The sequence below is a fragment of the Corvus cornix genome, chromosome 19, assembly GCF_000738735.6.
Source record: "Corvus cornix cornix isolate S_Up_H32 chromosome 19, ASM73873v5, whole genome shotgun sequence".
Taxonomy (NCBI): Eukaryota; Metazoa; Chordata; class Aves; order Passeriformes; family Corvidae; genus Corvus; species Corvus cornix.
The window spans coordinates 10,053,938-10,080,328 of record NC_046348.1 but is presented as its reverse complement, the minus strand read 5'-3'; the positions used below and the strand labels follow the sequence as shown (position 1 = coordinate 10,080,328).

The window sequence follows — 26,391 nt, the reverse complement described above, 5'->3', positions numbered from 1 at the left end:
TGCAGGGATTAAAGGGCCTGCTGGCACCCTACAGCAGCAGTCTCCAAAGCCACTGCCATCTCCTGGAGATGCCTGCACTTACCAGGCATTGCTGAGGGGAAACAGTGGCACTGGACCATTGTTATCACACTGCTGGCTACAAGTTCTCCTTGTCCCCTGCTCCAGCTCTCGGAGGCGTTCCCGGTGCCCTGTGCTGGGAGCCCCATCAGGCAGAGTGGGATGGTGTCAGATGCCCATCACTGCTGAGGGGGTCAGGAGCAGAGAGCCACAGAGGTACCACAGAGATGCTGGCACAGTGGTGGGAGGTCACACAGCATTAGTGGCTCGACAGCAGTGACAGGGGAGCTGTTCCCAGCTGAGCGAGCCGATGGACGGGGGGCCTGGCAAAGAGCATTTTAGCAGGGGATCGATGGCTTTCAGTAGGTCGGATTGATTTGGGGATCCTTCAGTGATGGAGCCATCCTGTGAGTGTATCAGTGAGCAGGGCTTTGCCAATGTTAATAATCAATCCCTGTTTCCATCTCCCGCTCCTGGAGCCTGTGCTGCGGCTGCTCCGCCTGCGGCCCCTGCGGCGTTCCCGCACAGAGCGCGAGCAGCGATCACACTTGAGCTGTTTGGAGTGCCATGTCGCAGGGATGCTTTTATCTCAGAATTGGGATAAAAGCTTCCTTCGGGGGCGGAGGGATTAATTTTTCACACATCTGTCCACTGGAATGCAATAACGGAGCCTTTGTTTGGGCTCTTACCATGGAGCGCCTTCTCCACCCTTGTTATTTCACTCTTCTTTTGCATGGCAAAACTTTTTGTCCTGCATTTCAAATAGATCCTGAGCGTCCCTGGCAGCTGAACAAGAGAAACAAACTTTCCAGCCCTGTTTTTTGTGCTGTTCTCAGGGGATGCTTGGTGATTTGAAGGGTATTTGATTGGTTTTGGCAGAGGCATTTTATTCCATGGAAAGTCCACAGCTCCTCCGATCCCGTATGGATGGTTTAGAGAGCCCCTGGAGCCTCCAAATGAGAGATCTGCGGGTGGCCAGCTGGTCGTGGAGGTGCCATGGGAACGCTGAGGACACTGCTCTTGGACCGGGCGCCGTGGTGGGCAGGGAGCAGAGCGGGAGGGACGGGGGCTGGTGCCAGCTCTGCTCCTGCCTGAGCCGCAGGGGGAGGGCTCGGAGCTTGGCCCAGCCGTGGCTCTGCATGAAAATGAAGCCCCAGAGCCTCAGCCCTTGTCCTGCAGATGCTTTCCTTGCTCTTTGGAGGTTGATTTGACTCTTAACACTAAAGTCTTCTCACTCCAGCCCTAGTCACATGTCGGGGGACCCACCCAGGGTTGATGGCTCCGTCACCAGCAAGAGGGAATTTAACGCTCGGGTTTAACTCTGGTTACAGCAGCCCCCAGTCTGGATGTGCTTCCCCCCCATCCCACTCCACAGAGCCTGTAGTAGTTACCAGCAGACAGGTTCACCAGGAGGACCAGGGCTGGCTTTGCAGTGCTGGGCTCTGTGCACAGGGAGCACCAGCCTGGGGATCCTCTGCATACATTTCACCTGTGCTATTTTTTTTTTTTCCCCCAACAGCCCTATTACCATATTTAAATGCAAGTATGTCTTTTTTTGATTGATGTTTTAAGTAGCTTCAAGTCACTCTAGCCTAGTTCTCTGCTCCTTGCCCTGGTAGCTGAGCTGTAGCTGCGCCATAGTGCTGAAGGTAGTGGGCTGTAGCGTGCTGGGCTCGCACTCTCGCTCTCAGGCTCACTCTTCTCTTTCTCAGTGCCTCAGTTGTTCTCCTGTGGTTCTTCAGCCTTGCAAAGCAGCTGTGATCATGGTCCTGGTGCCCGCTCAAGGGCCAGGTTCCGTCGTGGTGCCCACCCCAGGCTTGTCCTGTTGGATGGCAGGAGCAGTCAGAGCTCCCAGAGACCAGGAACCTCCCTGGAGTTGTTGACTTTGGGGTTTGGGGTTCTTGCTGATTGCCTGGACTTTGCCATTGCCCTCTTAAAATACGCATATTGAAAGTCAGAGTCTCTGGCAGATCTTCTGAATATTAATTAAGTAAAGACATTAAATCTGCAATCTTGCTGGCAGCATTCCATTCCTCTGCAAGGGCTCGGTTCCCTGGAGCAGGGGGGATGTCACAGAGCTCCTTGATCTGCGGCTGGTTTGCTTTCAAGAGCTTTTTCCTTTCTTTCTTTCTTTCTTTTTTAAACCACATTCCATTGAATTTTTTCTGCTTGATCCCAGCAAATTCGTGATCTTGACATGAGGACCTCCTCATATTTTCCATTACTGCTTTGTCTATAGACCAGCACATTATTATCACTTGCAAATAAGCCCAGAAGAGAATTCCCGGGTCGTTGGCGGAGCAGGCTGACCCTGTTCCTGCGGGAGTGTGGAGACACAAGCCAAGTGCTACAGGCTCTGCCTCCAGCCTGTCCTCCTTGGCTCCACGGCGTGCCATGGCCAGGAGCTCCATTCCTCCTGTGCCAAGGGGATTTGTGCTGGCAGGGACCACTGGCAGCGGGCAGCTGGCAAGGGCTCGGTTCATCCCAAACACAGTGGCTGCTGGTGGCACGGAGAGCCGGGATGGCGAGCTCCGGAACCCTTTGCCCCGCAGAGACTCGCGGTACCCGCTGGCTTCTGTCTTTACCCTTCTCCTTTTCTCCACGGCCAGGTTTTCCGGCAGCGGCTTATGGACCAGTAGCAGCGGCAGCCGTGGCAGCAGCAAGAGGATCAGGTAGGGGGGCCCGTGGAAGAGCAAACCCTGAGAGTGCAGGGTCAGGTAAAAGCTCTGTCGGTATTCTGTGTGGCTGCAGCTCTCCATCATTTCTCTGATTTTCCTCACACTTATCCTGGGGACCTGAAAACAAATAATCAAAAAAAAAAAAAAAATTAGAGAAAAAATAAGTAATCAATCCCAACCCAAACCCAAACTACAAGCAGAGGCCATGGGGGCTGGAGCACCTGCAGGAGATTGGCGTGAGAACTGCCAAAACCAGGGTAGATACTCCAATTTGTTTCTTTCTTTATTCCTTTATTGTGTTGGTTTCTTTATTTGTTTGGTTTAAATTCGAGGCTCTGAAAGACACCCCGAAAAAGATTAATTTGTGGTTTTGGAAAAAAAGTTTTGGTTGCTCACAGGAAGCTGGGGTTGGGTTGAGGCAGTGGCAGCAGCTCTGGGTGCTCCTGCGCGTGCCCAGAGCCACTGTCACCTCCTCCACCATGGCCAGCACGGGGCAGCCCCATGGTGAGGGACTGTGTCCCTTGGGATGGCATCACTCGTGCCCTCAGCACCAGCACATGGCTGACAGTTCACCATCCCTGCCTGCTCCAACCCCGCTGCTTCCATGGGGAACGACAAAGCTTTTCTTCTGTTCTTCTGAAAACTTCTACTTTTTTTTTCCCCTTAAGGGAAATAAATAAATAAATCATTGCCAATTGCCGTTACTGCCTTAGGTTTAAATTTTGCTGAACATGTGAATCAGCACTTTGCTCGGGTGAGAGAGTTCAGAGCAGCCCTCAGTGAGCCATGGGCTCGGCAGCCGCCCCGGCTCCCAACGCAGGCCGGGACGGAGCCGCTGCCGGGACGGAGCCGCTGCCAGCCCCGTGTCCTCCGTCCCGGCGTCTCTCAGAGAACACGGGGCTGGCAGCACCTCCCAGCTCACTCATGGCCGAGCTGGGGGCTCTCGGTGGCTTTTCCGGCAGTGCCGGTGGGTTATCGAGCTCTCCCCGAAAAGCCCTGACTGCGTGAGGGAGTAGGAGGTGGGCGCAGGCCCAGGTGTGTCTCGAGCGAGAGCCTGATGCCATGGAGGCCAAAGAAAGACACCAGGAGAACTCCGTTCCATGCAAACTGGCACTGCTTGCAGGCTACAAAGGACTCTCTGTACCAGTTCCATCCTGTGGCATGTAGAGAGCGCCTAAGGGGTGACTTGCCAGCCTGGTTGTGGGGATCCCCCAACTCCCGGCTTCTCCTACTGCCCCGGCACGGAGGGGGAAAAACAAACCCAAAGAGGAAAAAAAAAAACCCAAACAAAACCCAAGATTGCTTTTGCATATGCTTCCAGGAAAACAGACCTCATTGTTTCTGCCTCTTCCTCATGTTTTGCCCTTCAGGTTTTGTTTTACGTGCAAACAGACCTGGTGAGTTGCCCCTTAGCAAGGCACAGAGGGTTTGGCTGGATTAACGTTGCTTCCCTGATTATTATTATTTTTTATTTTTTTTTAATCGGAGTGCTTTTGGTGCCCATTACAACTGAACTGAGCATTGATCAATTCTGTGCCTGAAAATCATTTGTCTTTAATTTGAGTGTTTTTTGGTTTCTCTTTTGTTGGGTTTTCTGATTTGTTTTTTCGGTTTTTTTGTTTTTTGATTTGAACTTGCAATACGAAACTAAATCTAACCCTAAATTAACAACTCCCTTTCTGGCAAGTTTAAAGAGCAGTATGGTGTTTGGAAATGTCTTTTCAAGCCTCAAAATTGCCTGCGTGCACAAAACTGGCAAAACCCCAAAACTGAATCCAAAGAGCCCCCGTCCCACCCCCAGCCCCGAGGTCTCAAGGAGGAAGGTGGGTTTGTCACCGGCCCCGCTCACATCCGCACCAAGCCGTGGTCTGGGAACGGGGGGGTTTCTGTAGAGTCATCTCCATCCAAAGCTGGTTTCGGAAGGGACATCCTGGGTTTGCCACTCCATCAGCAATGGTAGTGAATTGTATCCAGGAGCAGTGGAGTCCGATCGATCTTGCGCTGCAGTGTACGGGCCCGATTCATTACAAGAAAAATGGCTGGGGTTTTTTCCGTCTTTCCTTTTCAGTTGGGTTTTTGTTTTTCCTTCACAAATTCGCACAGCCCTCCTTCACGTGTGCCTGGTCCAAAGCACAGAGCACAGCATGGCTGGCCCTAACTGGTCCCTTTCTGCCAGGAAGTGGAAAGAGCTGGGAAACACCTGGGCAGGCATGTCCCACCACCGCCAGCTCACTGGGAGAGCTCTGCCCAGGGCTGCTGGAGCGGCCCCAGCACAGAGCAAACGTTGTTCAGGAGGTTCCTGGAAAGCATTGATGACAGTCCATGTCATCAATGTCCCCCATCACTGCTGCCTCTTCAGCAGCATTCCAGCCCCCACAGCTCACCCAAAATTGACCTTCTCTGTTCTCTGGCCCCGTCCTGCCGCATCTTCCCCACCTTCCTGGCATCAGTGCCAGCACGGAGACTGAGCACCCGCAGAGAGCATCCACCTTCAGATGCGTGTCTTGGTCTCCCCAGGAAGCTGCAGCCCTCTCACTCCAAGCCCCTGGGCACTGACCACCTTGATTTGTCCCTGGGGTGACGTTCCTCCTCTTGGGACACCTGCATGTGTGCTGTGTCAGCAGAAGGAGCCCACCAGGGCAGGTACCTGCTCAGGGCCTCCTCCCTGCCCTCGCCCCTTCTTTTTCTATGGCAGCGTGTCACCAGCTGACCTTGCTAGATAAACAGGTTCTTCTGTGTCACAGCAGGTCTGTCCTACAACCAGCAGAAAGGGATGTGTCCCTGTCCTCGTGCTCAGTGCCACCATAAATTCATGTCCCGCGTCACTGCTCGCGTGCCGGCAGGGTGAGCACCGTGGAGCTGCTCGTAAATCACGTCCCCACTCAACATCCCAGTGATGAGGTGATAGCTGAGGTCCTTCCAGCAGACAGAGGTCTGGCCACATCCATTTGCTCTGGGTGGGACTGTGCTGCCGAATCCCTCCACTGGTTTTGACAACCTCACCCATTCTTGTATTTTTTTAATGAATTGGGACCTGAGCCATGGAAAACGAGCAAAGTTAAAAGTCTGAATGCTGCAAACTCCTCCTAGACAACTTCACTATCAGTGTCACGTTTCTTTTGAATCCACCTGACATATTTTACGTGTAAAACATTTTTGTCGTGTAAATGCTTTTTTTAAAATACAGTCATGGGGGGGCACATTTTTCTCTTGCATTTGACATGGGAGGGGTTCATCTGGCAGGAAAACGAGACGAGGAAAATTTGTCAGGAGAGGGTTTTCGTTCCTTCCTCTTTGGTTCATTGACAAGCCTGAGATTTTTCCAGTTCCCAATCTGTTGCTACCAGCTATTCCTCCCTGAGGACTGGAGACAAAACCCATAAGGCCACACTAATCCAGCCCTGTCCCAGCTCCCTCGGGCAGGCTTTGCCCGCCGAGCCGGCCGGCAGCACTCGGCGCAGTGGGACAGCACAGTGCCACGGCGCCAGGGGCTGCTCTCCACCTCACCCCCTGGCACATCTGGATTTTGGGCCCCAGTCCCGGCTTGCCAGTGCTGCCTTTGAGCCCTGTGCCCCAACAACCCCTTACTGGACTTTATACTTGCCAGCTATAACAAATCTCGTAACGTGAGCTACTGACCTTGATGGTGAGTGTGAGCAGTTATGTTTTGTTGTTTTCTCTCTTGCTTGGTTGGGGCTGCTGTGAGAGAGGGTGTCTCTGAGGCAAACTTTCCGGCCTCTCTTACACTCGGACGTGCACACCTCCTCTCAAACACTCTTCTGAGCGCTCTCAGCGGGAAGGTTTGTCCACACCTATTAATCCTCTCTCAGTGTCCAGCTTCTTGTTAGTAGCAGCTGGTTGCATGTTTTTTGCTTGTTCGGACGAAATGGTTCAAGAAACGACTCATATCAACTCTTGAGAAATGTCTCTATTTTTTTGTACACTTTCTTTCTTTTGATGTTTTATATTAATTTCCCTTACTTAAAAAACAAAACACCTGTCGTCCCGTAAAACATTTCACATCTCCCCTTGCCTGTTCTTAGAGTGTATGTATCTGTGGGACTGAACTAAATGCATGCACTGTAGTAGTCGTACTGGTAGCAGTAGATGTAGTTGTAGAACATGCATTGTCGAGTTGATATTACAGGCACCATCAACGTGAACGAGCGTGGCAGATAAAAGCAGAGCCTTGGTCTGATTGAAAGCGTAGGGATAACACAGCAGAGAGCTGCTGACGGCTTGGATCCATAGAGCCCTATTCGTTAAATCCCATTATCTGGAAGTTTAAATTGAAGCTGGCTATAGGCAACCTACACCCTCCGTACAAGAACCCACATGTGCTGTTATGCTGATAGTAAAACTGACATTATTTTTTTTTCAAATTAACCCCCCCTCAGGAATTGAAATGCTGATTATACCTGCATTCTCTTCTTTTTATTTTGTATCCCAAAGAACTTAAGATATTTTTCAAATCATTTTACAATCATGGTTTCTCCATCAGCCTGTTACTCGTCCATATTAGCCCATAGACTCATTTGTTGGCAGTCGTAGACCAGATGTGCCACACGCAAATCACTCCATTTGGGAATCCAAATAATTCCGTGTGTGCGAGGCGGCTCCCCGCAGCCTGTCCTGAGCCACCAAGCGATTGTTTGTAGGTCATAAACCTTAAATCTTATTATGCAACAGAAACTCTGAGCTAGTGATGGGTCGTACTCATTGCCATGTCACCCAGCTTAAGGGAACATTTTTAAATGAAGATTTAACATTTCATAAATATCAGCATGAGGAGTTCGAGGCAAGTTCATCCTCTCTGCCATGAGCCAGCAGTGGCTTTGCTTCTCCTGCCTGGGTTTCTGTGCTAAACTTGGAAAACGCAGATACGGCGCTGCAGTCAGTAAATCCAACAGATGGTAATTGAGATCCCGAATTAGGCTTTGGTTTATTTGTTTAGGTTGCTGCTTGTCAGAAAACATCCTGATGGGAGCAGAAAAGCTCCTGCATGGTGTGGTCACCCCTCCCCTCCTCCCCACGCCCTGGCCACCCCCAAAACCAGCTGTGCTGGGTGGGAGCATCTCCCTGCTCCTCTGGGCAGAGCCACACACTCATTAATGCACTTAAGGCAGCAAGGGCTTTCAAAGGAAATAAAATATCCAGAATGGGCTTTCCAGTGTAATTAAGAATTTTTATCTGCTCCTTACCTCGAATAGAACATTGAGTAAATCAAGCAAACAAGCGCTGGGGCTGACAAGGTGCGAGGCCAGCTGAGCTGCCCCTGGTGCTGCCGGGGAGCTGAACATTCGTGTGTCAAGGCAGGGATAAGGTCCCCTTCGGATCTCGATCTTCCAGGGAAACGGGGGCCCCGCTGTTCTGTGTGCCTATGAAGTGAGGAGTGTGTCTGAAAGCCAGCAGAGCAACAAATTGCATGGGGTCGAGGAAGCCGTGTCTGACACTTAAGGAAGGTGCTCCAAAATCTAATCTACTCATAGGTTAGCAAATTATGGCTATAAAAAGGGGGACAGTGATTGGTTTGTGTGTGCGGGGGAGAGGAGCTGCCATGGGCTCGTGGAGATGTCAGGAGGAGCGTTTCAAAGATCCGGCCATGAACCAATTTGGGATTTCTGCAGCCTGCTGGGAGGACTCCCTTGCGGCGCGGTGGCTCTGGTGGAATTGCTCTCCCTTTTTTATTCTCCTCTATAAAAGTACATAAAATTTAATCCAGGCTATGTAATCTCAAAAGCCAGAACCTAACAAGTGGACCACTTGGGAGCAGCAAGGGCTGGAATTTCTCACTCCACTGGAACTGCCAGTAATTATGTGACAGAGCCTGGCGGGTGATGCATTGGGAAATTAATGGCTGCATTGGATTTTATCCTTTGCTTATCTCCCTGGCAGAGGCAGCATGTGCTGGGGAGCACGGCAGGTGGCCAGGCAGGGACCCCACACCATGGGGGCTTTTGGGAGGGGTGGAAACAAGGAAAATCATCCTGGTTTAAACAGGAATTTCGTCAGCCAGGCCCGGCACAGAGCAGCCCTGGGTGGTGAATGCACTCTGGAGGAGCCACTCTGCAGTCCCATGGGTGGTTTTGGCCTTGTTACTGACAATATTGGGAGCCTTACAGTTACTTGTCTGTCTACTACCCCAAATTATAAAAATAATAATAATGCAAGGGGGGTCTTCTCTGTTTAGTTCAGAAGTGCTGTGCTGCTCCAGGGTGGGAATCCCACAGGTCCTTTTCAGAGCACAGGCTCCAGGCAGGAGAAACTCTGTGTCTTGTTTTACTGTAGGATGCTACTTTTGGATCTTCCTTTATCCATGAGGGACTGAGCTTCTTCCTGCAGTGCCAGGGAGAAAATTCAGTAGATATGAAACAATTTGGTGCTGCTGCTGCTCGACCTTGGCCACAGCAGCCGGTGTTTGACAGAACGCTGGGCTGAAGTCTATTGAGGTTAAAATACATCAGCTTTAATCAATAATTTTGTAATAGAAAATCTTGTGCACTTGATAAATCATCTCCAGTGCAATTAGTGACCACCTCTGAGCTGCAGTTGAAGTTAATCTGTAGCAAATTTAGCGGGTAACTTTTAATAGTCTTTTCCATCGGGAGAATTATTTTCCACGGGAAAATGCTCCTCAGAATGCTCATCCAGAGCTGTTTTATTTAGGAATAAATTCTTCTCTGTGAGGGTGGTGAGGCACAGGTTGCCCAGAGAAGCTGTGGCTGCCCCATCCATGGAAGTGTCCAGGGGCTTGGAGCAGCCTGGGATAGTGGAAGGTGTCCCTGCACATGGCAGGGGGTTGAAACAACTTTGGTACCCTCCAAAGCCCCACTACAGCCAATTATTCATGTTTTACTCCCTTTCTCCCAGCAGAAGCTGGAGGACAGAGCTGTTGGCTGTTGTAATTAGACTTTGGTCCCCACAAGATGCAGATGAGTTGTTGCAGAGTTTGAAGTGGGGTCTCAGCACGTGCTCTCCAGTGCATGAGATCTTCGAGCACAGGATGGTGTCCGATGCATTTTAGTCCCTAAACAGGTAAATACTGCCAGAGCTGAGGGTAACTTGCCTCTCCAGCAGCAGTTGCAGGCTGGTACTCGTTAGTGGAACAACTGCTAACTGTGAGGCGGCGCACATTGGACTGACACACTGCTTGTCAGTATTTTCATGCTGATTCTCTCCCCAAATGCTTTAAAAGTAAATACATAATTACAGTGGTGTTTTTTCTCCCTCTTTCCTTTCTGAAACAGAAAACTGCCAGAGGAGCAGAGTAGTTTTTCCTTGCAGCAGATGTTGGTGTGCATCTGGCTCTGTGTGAGCTCGAGAAGTGCAGTGGGTTAGAAGTTGCCAGAGAATGCAAAATGAGTCTGCAGGTATATAAACCTGAGCTTTTTAAAAATAATAAACTCACACAGCTAGGGCCTTTGTGAGCATTTCCTGATGCTTAAAAGAGCCCAAAACTCTGTGCCCTGACAAGGGGTTGAGGTGTCAGCTGCCAAAAGTGTGGCTGGTGCCACCAGCTCTCCCCCAGGCACCATGTGCTGGGCAGCAGCTTGCCTGGTGCAGACCCTCCTCCAGGAAGGGATGGTTGCACAGGACTGGAGGTTTGCAGTCTGGATGCCTCTTCTGTTACTGGGGTAACCCCCCGTGTTCCTGAGCATCCCCCCCAGCCCATTGGCAACAGGAAGGTGCCCCCCAAGCAAGACCCTCCTGCTACTATGACTTAAATTATGCAGCAAAACAAAGACCCGTTTTTGGTTTAATTTTCCTCCTGTATTGTCTGTTATTGTACAAAAGGCTTCAATTTCAAATTACAGGAGTGATAGCCAGTTAATGTGGTACAGTGGGAGGCCGGAGTTGCTGTTGCTATGGCAATGGAGTTCGGCTCATTTGTTTTGTAGATGAGTAATTACTACGCAATTAGAGTAGGCTAAAAATAAAGGGGCCTTTTGTTCCCTCTTACTCATTAATATTAATAAAAGACCTGTCCGGGCTGTGGTAAACAATTAATGCAGATGTGGTTGCCCATGGTAAAATTAACAGCAGCTTTCGTGCTCCTCGGCGCGAGGTGAAAGCGCCGGCATCACCTGGCTCAGCTCTTCTTTCATTTTAAATGGAAAAATTCTTACAGAGGGGTCTGTGATATCCCAGCATCTGAGTTTTAGCTCTTATTTGCCAGTTGGATGGGTGGTAATAAGTGTTAAAGCTTCATGTGCAGGCACAGACAGCAGGAGCAGCGCTGGGGTCGGCGCCTGCGACACAGCAAGCGCCCGCAGCCCACCGAGGGCTCCGAGAGGAACCCGGCAGCAGCAGGTCCTGATGCAGACAGCTCTTCATTCATCCCCCTTGGATAAATGCCAGGGCTGGAGCAAGAAACTTGCCCAAAAACGTGAGCACAGGCAAGGACAAGCGTGATGCTGCTGAAATGACTCCAGCATGGCATGTTACAGACATGGATCGACAAAAAAGAGTGTAACGAACAGTCCCAAGCATTTGATGTGAAGTAAAAAGATGAGAGTAGATTTAGCCTGGATATTAGGATTAAATTCTTCCCTGTGAGGGTGGGGAGGCCCTGGCACAGGTTGCCCAGAGCAGCTGTGGCTGTCCCCCCCGGAAGTGTCCAAGGCCAGGTTGGACGGGGCTTGGAGCAACCTGGGATAGTGGAAGGTGTCCCTGCCCATGACAAGGAATGGGACTGGATGGGCTTTAAGGTCCCATCCAAACCATTCTGTGATTCTATGAAGTATGTAAACAGTAATCACATCGTATTTTGAATTAACGGTAAAACCAGTTAAATTGGCAGAAACCAGTTAGGAAGACAACTTAACAGGACAGCATTTATCTGCCCCTTCGGTTTATTTGTGAGTTCCAGCACAGCTGGTGAACATCCCATGCCCGCAGGGAGGGACAGCAGAGCAGGGCAGAGCTGGGATGGGGGTGCTGAGGAGTGGTCACCTGCTCCTGCATCATCCCTGGGGTGCTCGGCACCTCTGGAAAACGCCATCAGGAAGGCAGAACCTCTCCTATGAGCAAATACCCCAGCCCAGAACCCTGGATCCTCTGCTGGGGGGGCTGTGGATGCACAGAACTGCATCCCTCCCAAACTGTTTAACTAATGGAGGGAATCGTAGCAGAGCCTTTGTAAGGTCGACATTTGTTTGTTGTTAAGGATCTAATTAGAAACATGAGAGGAAGCTGAATGGCTGCTTGCTCGGCTAATTAGCGACATGCACGAAGACCACTTTGAACTTCAAGGACACAAAGCTATTAGCGCTTACATCAAAAATGGATTAAACTTCTGTGCTTTTATAATGATTAAAGATGAGCCGCTTGAGAGGAAATCCTTTTGTAAGGCTGTGACAAGAGCTGGCTCCCTGACTGCAGCTCCTACAGGCGAAGCTTTGTGTGGCCTCTGTGTCGCACTCGGCCCGGCGCAAGTGACACCACTAACACACGGTATGGAAAATGGGATTAGGCAATAAATATTGATCGTTGGCAAAAAACTACAGCTGAGCTGCAAAGTGCAGTTATTTGTCCTGCTGCATAACTGCAGGAATTAGAACAGCCGGGCTTGAATGTGCTGAATTTTGTGTCTTTTCTTCTGCAAATTGGTGCACATCAGCAGCTTCCAGATGTGGGGGATGCCTTGGATGTGTTAAGTGCAGTACTTAGCAGAAGTAGGGGCTCACATGCAGCAGTGGGTTTGTAAAACACCTGCACCAGGTGAATTTTTATCTTGCTCAGGCTTGCGGAAGCTGCCCAGCTCTTGCTCCTGGCTCATCTCAGGTGGTTCAGCAGTTGGTTTGTGTCGAGCTGTGGCTGGAGGAGCAGTGGTGGGAGGACATTGAGGCTGCAGCAGGAGCAGTTGCCACAAGATCCCAGGTGCCATTATCACCCCATTGTGCCCATCTGGAGGAGGGTGGGCAGCACTCAGCCCTCCCTCCTGGTTCCCACTCACTTCCAGCAGTAATTGCCGGGAGCCAGCTCACCACCCACTGCTTGCTGTCATTACCCTGCGATATTTTGATGTGTGAAGCCGTTTCCGAAGGGGCTGCAGAGGCAGAACAACCTTTGAAAGTGTGACTGCAGCTAGAAAATAACGTTCAAATAGTACCTTGTTAGGGCAGATCTCGGTGTGTCTCAGCCTCATCACCACTTATTTTGCTGATGAGCCCGACAGTTGTTTTATTTTCCTTTTTCCCTGCAGGGCCAGTGTAGCTGCAGGGGAGGGATAACCTGGGGCAACCTGGCTGCTCCCCATTATGGAGCGTGTCGGGGTGACAGGGGAGGCACAGCGCTCGCGTTTGATTTTCCAGAGTGAGGACTGAGCCAGCTGTCATCTGTAGCTCTTCACACTTGCAGAGGAGCCGTGTCTGCCACAGGGTTCTTAGAGACTTCGCTTTTCAAGTCTGCTTGGGAAGAGCAGGAGCAGAGGGACGCAGGTCCCCGTGAGAGATGTACAACATGGCACCTCTCATCGTGACGTTACTTGTTTTTCTGGTTTGTCTCCCACTTTCTCTTTCGGCGAGTTGGGAGCTGTTTGTACCTTGTTATTCTCCAGAATATCTGTGTGTTTCCAGCTCATTATTTCTGAGACGTTTGTGAGCTGGAGCATTGATCCGAGTTCGAGGTGTGCCACATGCTGCCTCCGACAGAAGCCACACTCTGTAAAAGCTCAGACACAAGGAAGCGATGCTTCCAGTGGCTCAACCTGACCACAAATGAAGGGGTTTGGAGCTCTCTGAGGTGATTGGTATAGAAAAAAAGAGCCTGAATATGAGCTTTTTTTTCTCAGTGCTGTGCCAGTGCACTCCTGCAGCCTGAACAGGCCCCTGAGAACCAGGAGCACCAATGTCTTATTTCAGACTGGAATTAATTTGTACATCCAGTCCTGGGTAAATGACATTCTGGTTGTTAGCAGCTCTGAAAAGCAAGGTACAAACTCCCATTAACTTCAGCCCTGACTGCACAGAGAATTAGCTTTGGCCAAGCGATCTGTAACATGGGTGCAGTGCTGCTAATTATATTTATAAGGCTCTGAGCACTAATGATGTAAGATTTGCATGCAGTGCTGAAGTTGTGCTGGTTATTTAAAGTATCAGCGTCGCGCTGTGAGTGCTGCTCTGTTAGTCATGCATGTGACAGCATGGCCATTAGTGCCACGCTCTGGGACACTCGGGGTCCCCAAGGAAGGTGGGATTGTCCCCACACCACTCACTGTGGTTTTGCTCTGCGTCCTCTGGCAGCTGTGCTTGGGTGGTTGCAGAGGCAGCACAGCAGGCTGGAATGCTTGGGAGCAGGGTGATATTCCTTCTGTGACAGTCTTCTCTTAAAATCCAGCAGTAAATGGACCCAAGTGACTCAAATTCATAGATTCATAGAATCCTAGAACAAGTCGAGTTGGAAGGGACTTTTAAAGACCATCTAGTCCAGCACTATGTCGTGGGCAGGGACACCTTCCACTACACCAGGTTGCTCCAACCTGGCTTTGGAGTTAAATGCCACCAGGCTGTGGGGCAGTCCCCTGTCCCAGCTGGGCTGCTCAGTGCCCTGCCCAGTGCCCCCCATGCCCTGCCTGCTCCCATCCCTGTCGGCAGCATTTGATGTTATTATATCATTTACTGCTTCGAGCTGGAAGATGATGTTTGCAGCATGTTCTATGAATTTTTCATAAAGATAGAAAAACAGACTAATCTTGTGAGCTTTGAGTCTTGGTGGTGGGTAATGGCTTTGATTTAAAGCATTTTGTCTTAATGATAGTTATATTGAAAATTTCCTGCTGCTTTCAAGCACGTTTAGTTATTATCATAAACATTGATGGTAGAAATGCCTGCCAAATTGTGCGTGGCTGTTTATGGCAGATGAGAGAGTCATCCAGAAATTAGAGCGCTGGATCAACAAGTTGCAAAGAAACCTGTTTGTACAGGAATCCACCTTGGGGGCAGTGGGACAAGGCAGGAACAAGGAGGGTCTTGAACGGGAAAAGGGCTGGAGATGACCAGCTCTGGTTGTAGGATGTGCTTGACAGGAGATGAGAAATGAATTTCTGATGAGAATCATAGAATCATTTATGTTAGAAAAGACTTCTAAAATCACTGAATCTTACTTTAACCCCACATGCCAAGCTCCCCTGCCCCTGCAGAGCTGCTCACCCCCATGCATGGCTGCCTGGGGACAAGGAATATCCTGCCTCTGCTTAAAGAGGAAATCCAGTGAATTGTGGTGGTTTCTTGCCCTCATGAGGATTTCCTCATCTGTGCACTATGGCAGGGAAGGCAGACACACACTCTGTACCATTCTTCATCTGGATATTTTTTAAATTTTGAAATACTCATATTTGTTATGAGTCCCCTGCAGTGGTGTTTAAGTCTTTGGGTTTTGGTGCTGTAGGAGAGGGAATGGTGTCACCAAGGCTCCATGTGGGCTGTGTGCAGGGGACAATGATTCCCATGCAGTGTCTGTCTTAGTCCTCTGTCCAGATTGCCCCTGGTTTGTTTTCTTTGAAATACAGTATATTTTAGTGGTGCCTAAGTGGTTTTTTTGTCATCAGGTCTCATTTACTAGTCCCTAAGGGCCTGACTGTCATCCCAGTACCGTGTGAGTTCCCCTTGTAGGACAGTAATGTCAAAATCCTCACGTTTCTTCTCCTTTTCCCTCCCTCTTCCCCTTCCTCATCCATGGCTGAGTTGAGTTTATTTGGGTGGGATTCCAGCTCCCAGCTTGTCGTGCTTTGCCCAGCCGCGCTCTCCGGCCCGGCGGCGTTCGGGTCCTCGTTAGTGTAACGCTGCTCGTAAGGCAAATGTCAGCAGGAATCCTGACTTAGAAATTTCTCAAGAGTTCATCGAGGGAGAGTTTATCTTTCAGCAGTGACCTTTCTTGTTGAACACGGATTAGCGTGTGAGCAGGGTCTGTGTGAGCAAGGCAGTTTGCAGGAGGAGGCTCTGGATGTGCATCCCTGGTTTCAGCCTGGAGCCTCCTGCTCCTGCCTCAGCCTGGGCTGCCAGGCTGGTTTGGGTTCCAGCTCTTGGCTCCTTGACATAAATCACTTGGCTGAATGTGGAGAGGCATCTCACACGCATGTTAAATGGGGATAAAGGCGCTCTGCTGAAGGATGGGTTGGTAATAAAGCAGCCTCGCTGCCTAAAGAGGTCCAGCTCTTGCTGTGCCAGCCCTGCACAGCAGCTCCCAACTCCACCAGTGCCAATATTGGCATTAAAAAAAGCCTGTTCTGGGGCTGCTTTATGAACCCACGTTTTTTATCACATCCTGTGTCACATCTTGCTTTCCTTTGCTGATTTTCAGTGCTCCCCAAGCCACTGTGACACTGGGCAGAGTAAGCCTGAGGCTCCCCAAAGCCCATCCCTCTGGCCTGCAGGCAAACGTTCACCTGCTGATCAAAATTCACAGGCTCAGAGTCTCTTCTGTGAGAAAAACCACAGCAAATTGAAAGTGAAGCAAGCAAGACATTAACCTGCCCTGTTCCATCACTGCCAGAGCTCCTGGCTGCTGGCCCTTGATCTCCATTGGCAAAGGAAGGAGCTTCTGCAGCCCAGAGGATGGAGGATCACCAGGGCTGAAGATAAAAGGTGGTTGGCTGTTACTTGCAGGCACATCTAATCTTTTCCACATCTCTCCTGACCTTGATCTATCACAGGGCTTCCTGGGGACACTTGGGATTGTAAATTTTGCATAGAGGAAGCCTTTGAGCTGGAGGCACCTAGGTACAGTCTCAGAGCTGTGAAGTCTCCCGGTGCAGGATGGCTTCCTGTACAATGTGAAATGGGACCTGAAATGGGTCCTTTGCTGCCAGGGCTTCCTGAGTGCTGGCAATTCTGGAAGGGGAGAAGATGGCCCTGCCAGCTCCCAGGCAATGCTGAGTCAGTCTGATGGATCCAGAGTCAGGGGATTCGTGGTCAGCTCAGCCAATGCCTCTGCTGGGACCAGGCAGCAGATCAGGCTTTGCTCCTGGTCTTGGCATCAGGACACAATCAGTGGTTCCCTCCCCTCCATGGACAGCACAATCCCCTGACAGTTTTTCAGCAACGAGCTTCCAAACATCTGCCCCAATTCCTGTTTTTGCCATGGGATGTTGGTGGCCAGGGAAGAGTCTGCAATTCCTTCCAGCCTGCAAGGAATTGATGTCAGTGCTCTGCAATTCCCGCAGTTCACAGCAGCCATGGACCACTTCTGCCAGCTCCAACATCAGGAATTCTGTCATAACAACACAGGTTCCAAAAAGTGTTAACTTTTTTCCTGATGCAGTATCTGTAGTCTGGAGGATTGCAGGCATTTTTCCTTCTTCCTTTTAGTCTCAGGGTATTCCAGGTTTGTGTAAAACAAACTTGTTTCCAGGTAGTTCTTGCCAGAGCACATCAGGATTTGCATGTTGGGGAAGTTGTTCAGGGTCCCTTTGCTGTTGTGATGGTAAAGGTAAAGCTCACCTGAGCCTCCTGGAAGAAGACAAATAGTTAGCAGCTAACCATGGCTGAGCAAATCATTCAAATACGACTTTCTGAGGCTGCTGAGCCTCCTGCTAATTGTGGGAGCTTTCTGTCTCATTTATTGGGTCTGGAGCGAAGTGTTGGCTCTGGAAAAGCTTCCATTTTTTTCTGTGGAGGTTTTCAGGCACCACATGGAGAAATGCCAGGGCGTCCCAGCCTCCACACAGCACTTCCCAGGCAGTGGAGCAGCCTTTGGTATGCCCATTTTCCCTCCTGTGAGCAGTGTGGGGTGTTGAACCCATGGTCAGTAGATGAAAAATTGTCCTTTTCGTTACCTACCTGAATTGCCAGCTCTTCTGCAGGTGTGAAAGCCTTACTTCCAGTCTTAAGAGATGCACATGAGAGTGGCTGGGGTGGGATGTGGGATATGGGGGGACGGAGAGTCTCTCTGGCTCCTCAGTTTGTTGTTCTGGAGGTTTCTGGCGCTGCTGTGGGGTTTGCAGGAGTGTTTCACTGACAGGATGCCCCTGGCCGTGCCGTGTCCTGCTGTCGCTTGGAGCAGCCAACTGGGTTTTCTGTGTGACTTGGCAGGAAAATTCACATCCATTTTATTGAACCAAAGGGAAGAAAAGGGGGGAAAAGTGCTGGCTTCTAGTAATAAAGGGCTTTGGAACATCTCAGCTGGATATTTTTCTTCACGAGTGAGAAGGCCAAATGTTATCTTGACATTTAATCTTTAATAATAAAAAAAGGCTCTTTGTTTGCCAGCGAAGTCCAAAATCTGTTTACTCTCTCATGCCTTATTTCTTTTAACTTGCTAGCTTAGATGTCCTACTTACCCTCCCCTGCTGCCGGTTCAGAGCTGTGGTGAATCATTTATTGTCTAAAACTGACTTCCCTGTCACCACAGAGCCACCAGCTGCTGGGTGCCCTTTGCTTGACCAGTTCATTCATTCATTCGAGAGCTGGGGACCCCTTGGGTGAGCGATGCAGGGGAAGGGGCCAGGGCAGGAGATGTCCAGACTGCGCCCACCACAGCGCTTCGGTGAGAGCACGGGGCTGGCTCCAGGCTGGTCTCCAGGCCCAGGAGAACCCTGGGGTCAGTCCATGCAGCTCTGACCCGTGGGCAGGGGTCACTCCAGGCCACCAGACTTTACAACCCATTCTAGTGTTTAATGAAGATCGTGGGAAGTTGCAGCCAGAGGAAAAGGCTGAAGTAGTCTTGGGGCAGCCTGGAAGGCTGGAGATGGAGGTGGTGGGGTCGGGTGCCCAGGTGGGGTCTGGGTCAGGCTGCGGTGTTGGGCCCACGTCCAGCCCCGTTGGCCGCTGCGTCCCGGCGCTGCCCGCGGTGGGGACACGGTGAGGCACCGGTGGGTGTGGGCAGACCAGGCTCCCTGTGCTCCCCAGGGACCTTGCAGGTACCACCCAGGTGTAGCTCCAGCTTCCCGCAGCCATCTCCATCCAGCTCCTCCCAGTCCGCTGACTTTTCTTTCCCATTGAAACTTCTTCCTCATAAATTCTACATCCAAGAGCAGCCGTGAGAAATGCCAGAAGCCTGACCATCTAACATGCTTTGATATCTAAATTTCTTCTTCAGTATCATTCTTATTTACATTGTTTTTCTTTCTCAAAAAAAAAAAATAAGAGAGGAAAAAAATTAAATTTTCTTTTACTTCCACATTAGGAGGTGAGTTGTAATCCACCCTCTGGAATTCTTTTTTGTTTTTGATCTTTATTTAATTTGTTTAATTTTGGTTGATGTCCCAAGCATGGTTTTGGAGACGAAGGTAGGTCTTCGCTCTCCAAATCAAAAGGAAAAAAAACTAAATAAAACAACACTCTCCTTGGTCATATTTAAAAGAGAAAAATCCAAACTGTTCCATTCCATATCATTTAAAGAAAAAAAAAATCAACTATTGAACTATTTCTACAGCTTACTGATCTAAAAGGGCAGGTTTTTTCCAAAAGTATCGAATGGATCCAAAAAACGATTTTCCTAGATGTGATTCAAGTTATTTGCTGTCAACATTTTAATATCAATATTACCACAATGTGTAGTCTCAAACTAGTTCCTTTGTAGTTTGCATGGGATGTGAATGCTGTCTCGGCGTGCCCAGACCTAGAGAACTTGTTACTACTGCATGAGCATCAAGTCAGATGTTGAAAAATACCTATTATATTTTGTGATAATTTGGTGAAAATGAGCACCTCCAGTCTCTGGTTGCAGTAGTGTGTTGAATGATTGTTCTTTTTTTTTTTTATATATATCCATATATATATTTTTGGAGCTCTAAGCTTCGTAGTAGTCCGGGCTGACTCTTCTCCAGTACTTGCTCTCCTCTCGCATGGCCTTGGTTAAGTGTTAGAATTGGGCCTAGGCTGTTTATTCTGGTGTTTGGCTTTGTAATACCGGTGCATGCCCGGCGTCTGGCCTCATACCCAGCTTTATTCTCTGCACACCAGTCTTGAATAGCTACAGTGCTCAACCGAATTTTGGCGCACCCGCTTCCCCGGCAGGCTCCAACCCAGCGCGGCCCGGAGGTTTCCCCGGGGCCAACAGCCCCGGGGCCCGTCGCAGATCTCTACGGCACGGCCAGCCAGGACTCCGGCGTGGGTAACTACATAAGCGCCGCCAGCCCGCAGCCGGGCTCCGGCTTCGGACACGGCATCGCTGTAAGTACCCCGTGCTCGGCCGGGGCTCCTTGCTGGGGGTGGGAGGGGGCTCTGGGGGGCTCGGGGGTGGTGGCCTGACGGCGAGCGCGGCCTCTCGCTGCCGGAACCTGCGAGCGATGCCCGACCCACCGCTCCCGCTGCCAGCTGGAATCACGGAGTCAGTCATCACTGATTACCAGAACAGTCCAGCTGGAATCATTAAGGTTGGAAGAGACCTCCAAAATCACCGAGTCCAACCTTTGACCAATCACCACCTTGTCAACCAGACCATATCACAAATTGCCACATTTCTGGGCATGGTGACTCCACCACTGCCCTGGGCAGCCCATTCCAAAGATTCATCACTCTTCCAGTGAAGAAATTTTTCCTAATAGCCAATCTGAACCTCTCTTGGTGCAGACATTCCCTTGGAACCATCTGCAGCCAGACATGACATGTCTCAAAGGGGAATATTTAATAAATAAGGGATTTAAATCCCTGCTTATCCCTATGGGCTTTATATCGGCCCAGCTCCCCCTCCTGGCTGATGCACCCTTTGGCAGACGGAGCAGCAGTCCGTGCTCCCACTAAACGAGCAAAATGAACTCATTAATTTGGCTGGTGGGACCCCAGCAGGGGGACAGGACATGTCCTGCTCCCCTTCACCTGTTTGCTGACCTTTGGGGTCACTTCCAGCATCCCTGCCCGTCCCTCAGAGCCGCAGGTTCCGAGCGAGTGTCCCGCTCGGCTGTCGGGTCACCGGGAGGTGCCTCCTAACGCCGCGTTGGGTCTGCGATCGCACTAATGAGGGGCAGAGATTGGCTTAACAAGGCTGCACGTGGCTGTGTCACTGTGTGTGAGCATGAATGGGGCTGGCCTCCGCCCCGCTGTCACCCCAGCACAGACTGCAGCGGGGGCTCCTGCCCTTTTTGGAGTACGGGCAGGAGTTGGTTTTTATCTCCTGTACGATGAGGAAGTGCAGAGGCTCCCCCGAAGGTCCCTCAAACCGAGAGAACTTCACTCCCTGATGGAATTGGATGGGGGGAGCTGGAGTGTAGTGCAGACAAAGTTCCTGAAACTGTTATTTTCATTGCAAAAAAGACAAACCAACCCTCTGCCTCCCTTCGTGCCTGTGTGCTCAATTCCCATCCTGTGCCTGCCCCTCCCGTGGTCACACCATGGATTTGACAATCCCTGTGGATCAATTCTAGCACAAACATGGAATATTACTGCTCTGCAAGGAGCTACATCAGTTCAAACTGCCACCTCTCACTACTTAAAACACCTCTTATTTCTATTTTTCACCTGAAGACCTGTTTGTGCTTGAAAACTTGGGCACTTCAGCCTCAGCAACATCCTGATTTTTCAAGTGATAGGACACCGGGTCCAAGCCTGGGTATCCAGATTTGTCTGCACTAACACTTCCCAAAGAAACATTTTATAATTGACTTGCAGATTGGCAGCCTCTTAATTCCCCCAATAACTGCAAAGAACCCCATAGCTTTTTTTACATATATATTTATTTAACACTCTCCATTTACTAACCCTGGTTTAAAAACAAAGAAGGGAAAACCCCAAAGCTTATTTTTGCACCTGGGGGAATGAGAAGATGATGGTCTTGGAAAGGTGACCATAGGGTTGAGCACACCTGGTGACCAGAACAGCTCTCGGAAATCCCTATTCATGCTGGCAACACAGTCTTTCAAGTCCTTTGATAATTTCTTGGCAAAATTAATAATCAGCTGTTCCCATGTATAGAGCACTGATGAACTTAACAATTGTACAATTTTAGGGACCTTTGATTGCAACGGCTTTTACAAATGGATACCATTGAAACGTTACACATGGTTGGTTGCCATCTCACTTGGAGGTATTACAGTATATCCCATTTGTACTTTGTGCTGAACTACCATCTCCCCTATATTTACTTTAAGTGAACAATTTTTTATCTTCATTTCGTCTTTCCTTGGCCTTTAATCATTCCTTTCTGTGATTTGTGTTACTCAAATCAACCTCACGGGTTGGAAACTGGAAGACAGATCCAAAGCTAAACCCCCAAAAGTCACTTTGTCATCTTCATGATGCTTCATGCAATAATTTGAAGAGGCAGAAAACCCAGAAAGCTGTGGGGAATCACCCCCAGTGCCGGCAGCCAGAATCCCAGTGGGATCAGAGATCTGCTCCCAGCGCACTGGTTTAAAAATAGCTGAGCCCCACTGCTTTATTACTGAGAAACCATCATTCTTAATTAAGTGCTGTGCCAAATATTACAGCTAAAAGATAACATTGTAACTTGTAACCATAGAGCAATTATCAAGATTAAGAAAAAATTAAACCTGAGCAAATTAAATTAAAGACATTACCTGAGCACCGCAACCCTGGATCGCTGCCAGTTTCCTACCCTTTGAACTAAGCTCGAGTTAATTAAATGTTTAATTTTTATTTTTTATTATTATTTGGCCTTTGGCATATTCATCTTTGCAAACAAATATTCTTAACACTCGGAATGGAATAGATTAGAAAATGCAATGAAAAACAGAAGTTAGCCCAATTAAATGGCATGGGTTTACCTCCAGAGCTCCGAGCCCGGACAGGCAGATGGAATGGATGTGACAGATTTTATTTCCCTGCCTCTTGCCCAGCACTACATGATCAATGTCACATCATTTGCGTTCAAAAATCGGTCTATGAAATTAGAATTAAAGTTAATCAAGGGGCTGGGAACTGTGGAAAACATTTGGAGACTTTAAACTACATAAAAATAGATTTACACCTCAACACTAGTGGATAAAGGGGGTTTCTATTTACCCTCCATCTCTACACACACCCCCAAGATTACCTGAAATTGTTCTGTCAATTGATTTGCTCCTCCAAGGAGTGGTTTTTATGGGAAAGAAAAAAGTGCCATAAGCACTCTTGCTTAATCCCAGCTATTACTTGCACGTAGCGGTGTCTGTTCGCCGATCAATTTGTCAGAATCCTTCACATTTCCTGGGCCGTCAGCCTTTGGAATAGTGAGGTGGTACCCGAGGCCAGCTGGAGCCTGAGCAGAACATCATAACTCAGGCTAATAACGCGCGGTGACGGCAGCCCCGCCAGATTGATGGGCTGTAATCACTCCTCACTTACCACAGCCCATCACTGCAGCCATCAGTTACTGGCCAGCGCTGAGACTCAAACCATTAACGACTTAAAAACAAAGTGCTTTTAATGTTGCTCATTACTAATTAAAATAGATTTTGAGAGGAGGAAATGAGCCTTATTATTAATTCCTCAAGGAACACTGAGTTTGAAATTCCTGTGGCAGCGGCTGGTCCCAGCTGTCCCGGCATCCCCAGGGCAGGATTTGGTTGAGGTGCAGGTTCTGGGGGCAGGGATCAGTTCCCACATCCCTGTAGGATGCTGGTGGGGCCTCACCCTGAGCACGGCTGTTTGGGGATGGGTTTTGGAAGTCATCCCAAAATGACCAGGGAGCATCCTTGCCCGGCCGGCCCCGCGAGCGGCTGCCTGCAGAACCAAGCCCTAAATATTTATATCCCTTGTATACATTATGTATCTCAGCTTCAGGCAGCAGCAGGGATGGAGCATTGGAGGCTGAAGCTCTGGTATAAAATAAATCCTGGCCTCCGCAGTGTGCCCAGGTAAAACTTGTCACCTTCCAGGTACTTCAGAGAAAACTCATTTTACCAAAGCTGTGTAAATTCCTGGCGTAACAGATGCCTGAGGAACAGTTTTTGTCCTGGCTGTGTATCCAGTCACATTTTACTGTTCCTAAACCAGCCCAGCCCTCAGCTAAGCCCCCAGTCTAGGCTTAGCTGGGATAGAGCTGGAAATAAGAGCAGGGAATACATGAGACCCCCTCTCCCATGGGGGCCGTCCTGGGAACACCTCAGCATTCCAGCCAGTCCCTCCTCATCCTCCCTCGGGGTGGATCGGAGCAGGCTGCGGCCGCAAAGTGTTTGCAAATGCTTTGGGGGTTTTTTGTTAAAAATCCTAATTGGCCTCAATTAACTGTCCCTCTCCCGTGTCCGTGTCCACCTTCTCCTCACGCAGAGTCTCTCTGGATGTCCGGGCAAGACGGGGCGAAGTTTCTGAAGGGGCCCATGGTTGGGTGATCTCATCAGACTTTGAGCACTACATCATCATCATCATCATCATCATCATCATCACCGCCAACGCAAACTGGAGGTGGCACTCGAAGGACTTGGGTTGTTTAAAATCTCTCTCATCATCTCATGAATCTGCTGTACTATAAAAACAACAGCTTTTAAAAGTATGTATATAAAACCCATTTCTTGTTCGTTTTATTTTCTCGATGGGTTCCCCCCCTCTTTTTAAAGCTCTCCAAACCCACATTTTTTCGTAGCGTTTTTGACATAGTCTCGTAGCCACGTAGTCAGAATTCTTTGTGTATGTAGCGAGAGCCTAACCATAGTGTAACTGTTATATTAAGGGGTTTCTTTTGCTTTTCTTTCCCACCTCCCCTCCTCCTCCTCCCTTCTGTTTTACGTAGTTGTTGTTGCTTAAAGGATGCTGAGATGGTGACAGGAGCCTCGGCCGCCGGTCCTGGCTCGGTGGCAGGGGGAGCGGAGCCGGCAGCGGGTGCAGCACGGGGAGCTGGCAGGGCAGGGGAGGGGGGAGCAACAGGTTCTCTGGCCCTTCTTTTCCTTTGTGGCGTCTTGGTTACTCTAATTCTCTCTATTTTCGGCAATAAGGCGAGGGCGACAAACTTTTTGCGCGTCCTTTTTCTATATAAGTGCTTTTTTTTGTTGAAAGAGGTGATATAAGGTTTTTTGAAATTGTGAATTCTGAAAAAAAAAAAAAGAAAAAATAATAAAATGCTGTAAATACAATTCCATTAACTACATAGAAACTATTAAGAAAGAGAAATACAAACCTATTTTTGTGATGGAGTCAGCCTAAGGCAGTTTCTCTATGAAAATGGATGAAAAAAGACAAGGAAGTTGTAGCCTTTCAGAGCGACTGCCGGAGCTGGCCAGGGGGGTTGTGATGCTGTGGGACCCTCCCAGCTCGCCCAGTTCGTACCAGCAGCTTCGCTCTCAGATGTGCACAGCTTACAAAGGAACAGTCTAGTGGTATTTTTATTTTAATTTAAAACCTGCTTTTCCCAAAACTGATCAAGAAGCTACGATTTTTCCTACTCAACGCATTTACGGTTCAAAGCACACCTTTATTTTGGGTTTTTTTTGTTTGGGTTTTTTTTTTTTTTTTTTTTTGGTTTTTTTTTTTTTTTTGGTCATTGTTTTAAACTAGATCAACTTGCTGTCCAGTCATTTCAGCTGCTCTGGGCACCCCGTGCGGGCAGAGCAGCGTCCAGCTTGCATGGTTTCCTTTATTATCCATCACTTTCTGTATTAACAAATTAGAAAGCAACTTTGGTTGGTTTTGTTTTCTTTTTTTTTTTTTTTTTGGGAATACCTCAGTGCTACAAGTTTCACCCTAGAAGCAATGGAAGATTTTAATTTATTGTAGTTGTAAACAGAATTTAAAAGAAATAAAGTATAAAACATCATTGCACTGTGACTGGTAGGGGAAAAACTGACAGTTTCCTATTTGCACATGTTTAATATTTGGCTGTTATATATATGGTCCTCTGTTGGGGGAGGAAACTTATGAAGGATATTTTTTAATTTAATTTTTTTAATATTGGTAAATAGGCCTGCAACAGCAAACTAGAAGTACAACATGGTAGGTGGCATTAAGAACATACTGTAGTGTGGATATATTTCTTCTTTTTTTAACGTAATATTGACAAGTTTTATTAATATTTTTTTAAATTGTTACGTTTATAAATTTGGTACTTTAGGTACAGCCAGTATAAGACACTGAATGCGACATTTGTTAAAAAGAGCTGCTGCACTCCTATTTTTGTAAATTTTACTAACAAGTAGACTAATGTAGACATTCAATAGACAAGGTAGAGCAAGGCATCTTTAACAAAACAAGGCACCATACTGCTAACCGAAAGGAGAAAACCTTGTTTTTCTTGTTTTTAAAAAAAATCATGCTTTTTATGTAATGTTTTAGGTTTTTTTCTTATTTCAGAACAACCAGGTTTAAGCAAAATGCTGGACGCTTTTTAAATATTGAGACTTGATCAAGTAATAAAAGAAATAAAACCGAATTCTTTAAAAAATAAAAAGGTAAAAAAAAAAAAAAAAAAAGACAAACCAAATTCCCTGCGATTCAATGTGCCGTCAGGGAATTTTTTATTGCTATTTTGTCAATGTTGATGATGTACTGTACTACCAGTTGGTTTTCCTCTCCATTCCCTGTCACCTCATAGAATATTCTTTGTTGATCATTGTTGTATGTTAATAGTGTATAAAATGGCTTATCTTGTAAGAGTGCTGTCCTGATGGTAGTGTAGTGAATTTTTCCCCCCCTCTTTCTCTCTTCCTCTTCTAGTACATATTGGTAGGTGTATCGTAATTAAGGTTAAAAATTTAGATGTAGTTATTCAGATTTAGGACCAGTAAGGATAGAACTTTCTCTTATTTAAGAAAAAAAAAATGCTAATAATTTTGGGAAGGTTTTCCTCTTTT

At 48.5% G+C, this 26,391-nt stretch overlaps 1 protein-coding gene across 1 annotated transcript in view; it reads left to right on the top strand.

The window, feature by feature from the left end:
- The window catches only part of MSI2 (musashi RNA binding protein 2), a 209,584-nt gene extending 183,574 nt beyond the window's left edge, over window positions 1-26,010 (top strand). The window contains 5 exon segments of the mRNA XM_039563174.1: window positions 2,667-2,729; window positions 19,691-19,734; window positions 19,736-19,846; window positions 21,618-21,695; window positions 23,879-26,010. Coding sequence (XP_039419108.1) covers window positions 2,667-2,729; window positions 19,691-19,734; window positions 19,736-19,846; window positions 21,618-21,659 — 260 coding nt within the window. The 3' untranslated portion in view covers window positions 21,660-21,695; window positions 23,879-26,010.
- The last annotated feature ends 381 nt before the right edge of the window (window positions 26,011-26,391 follow it).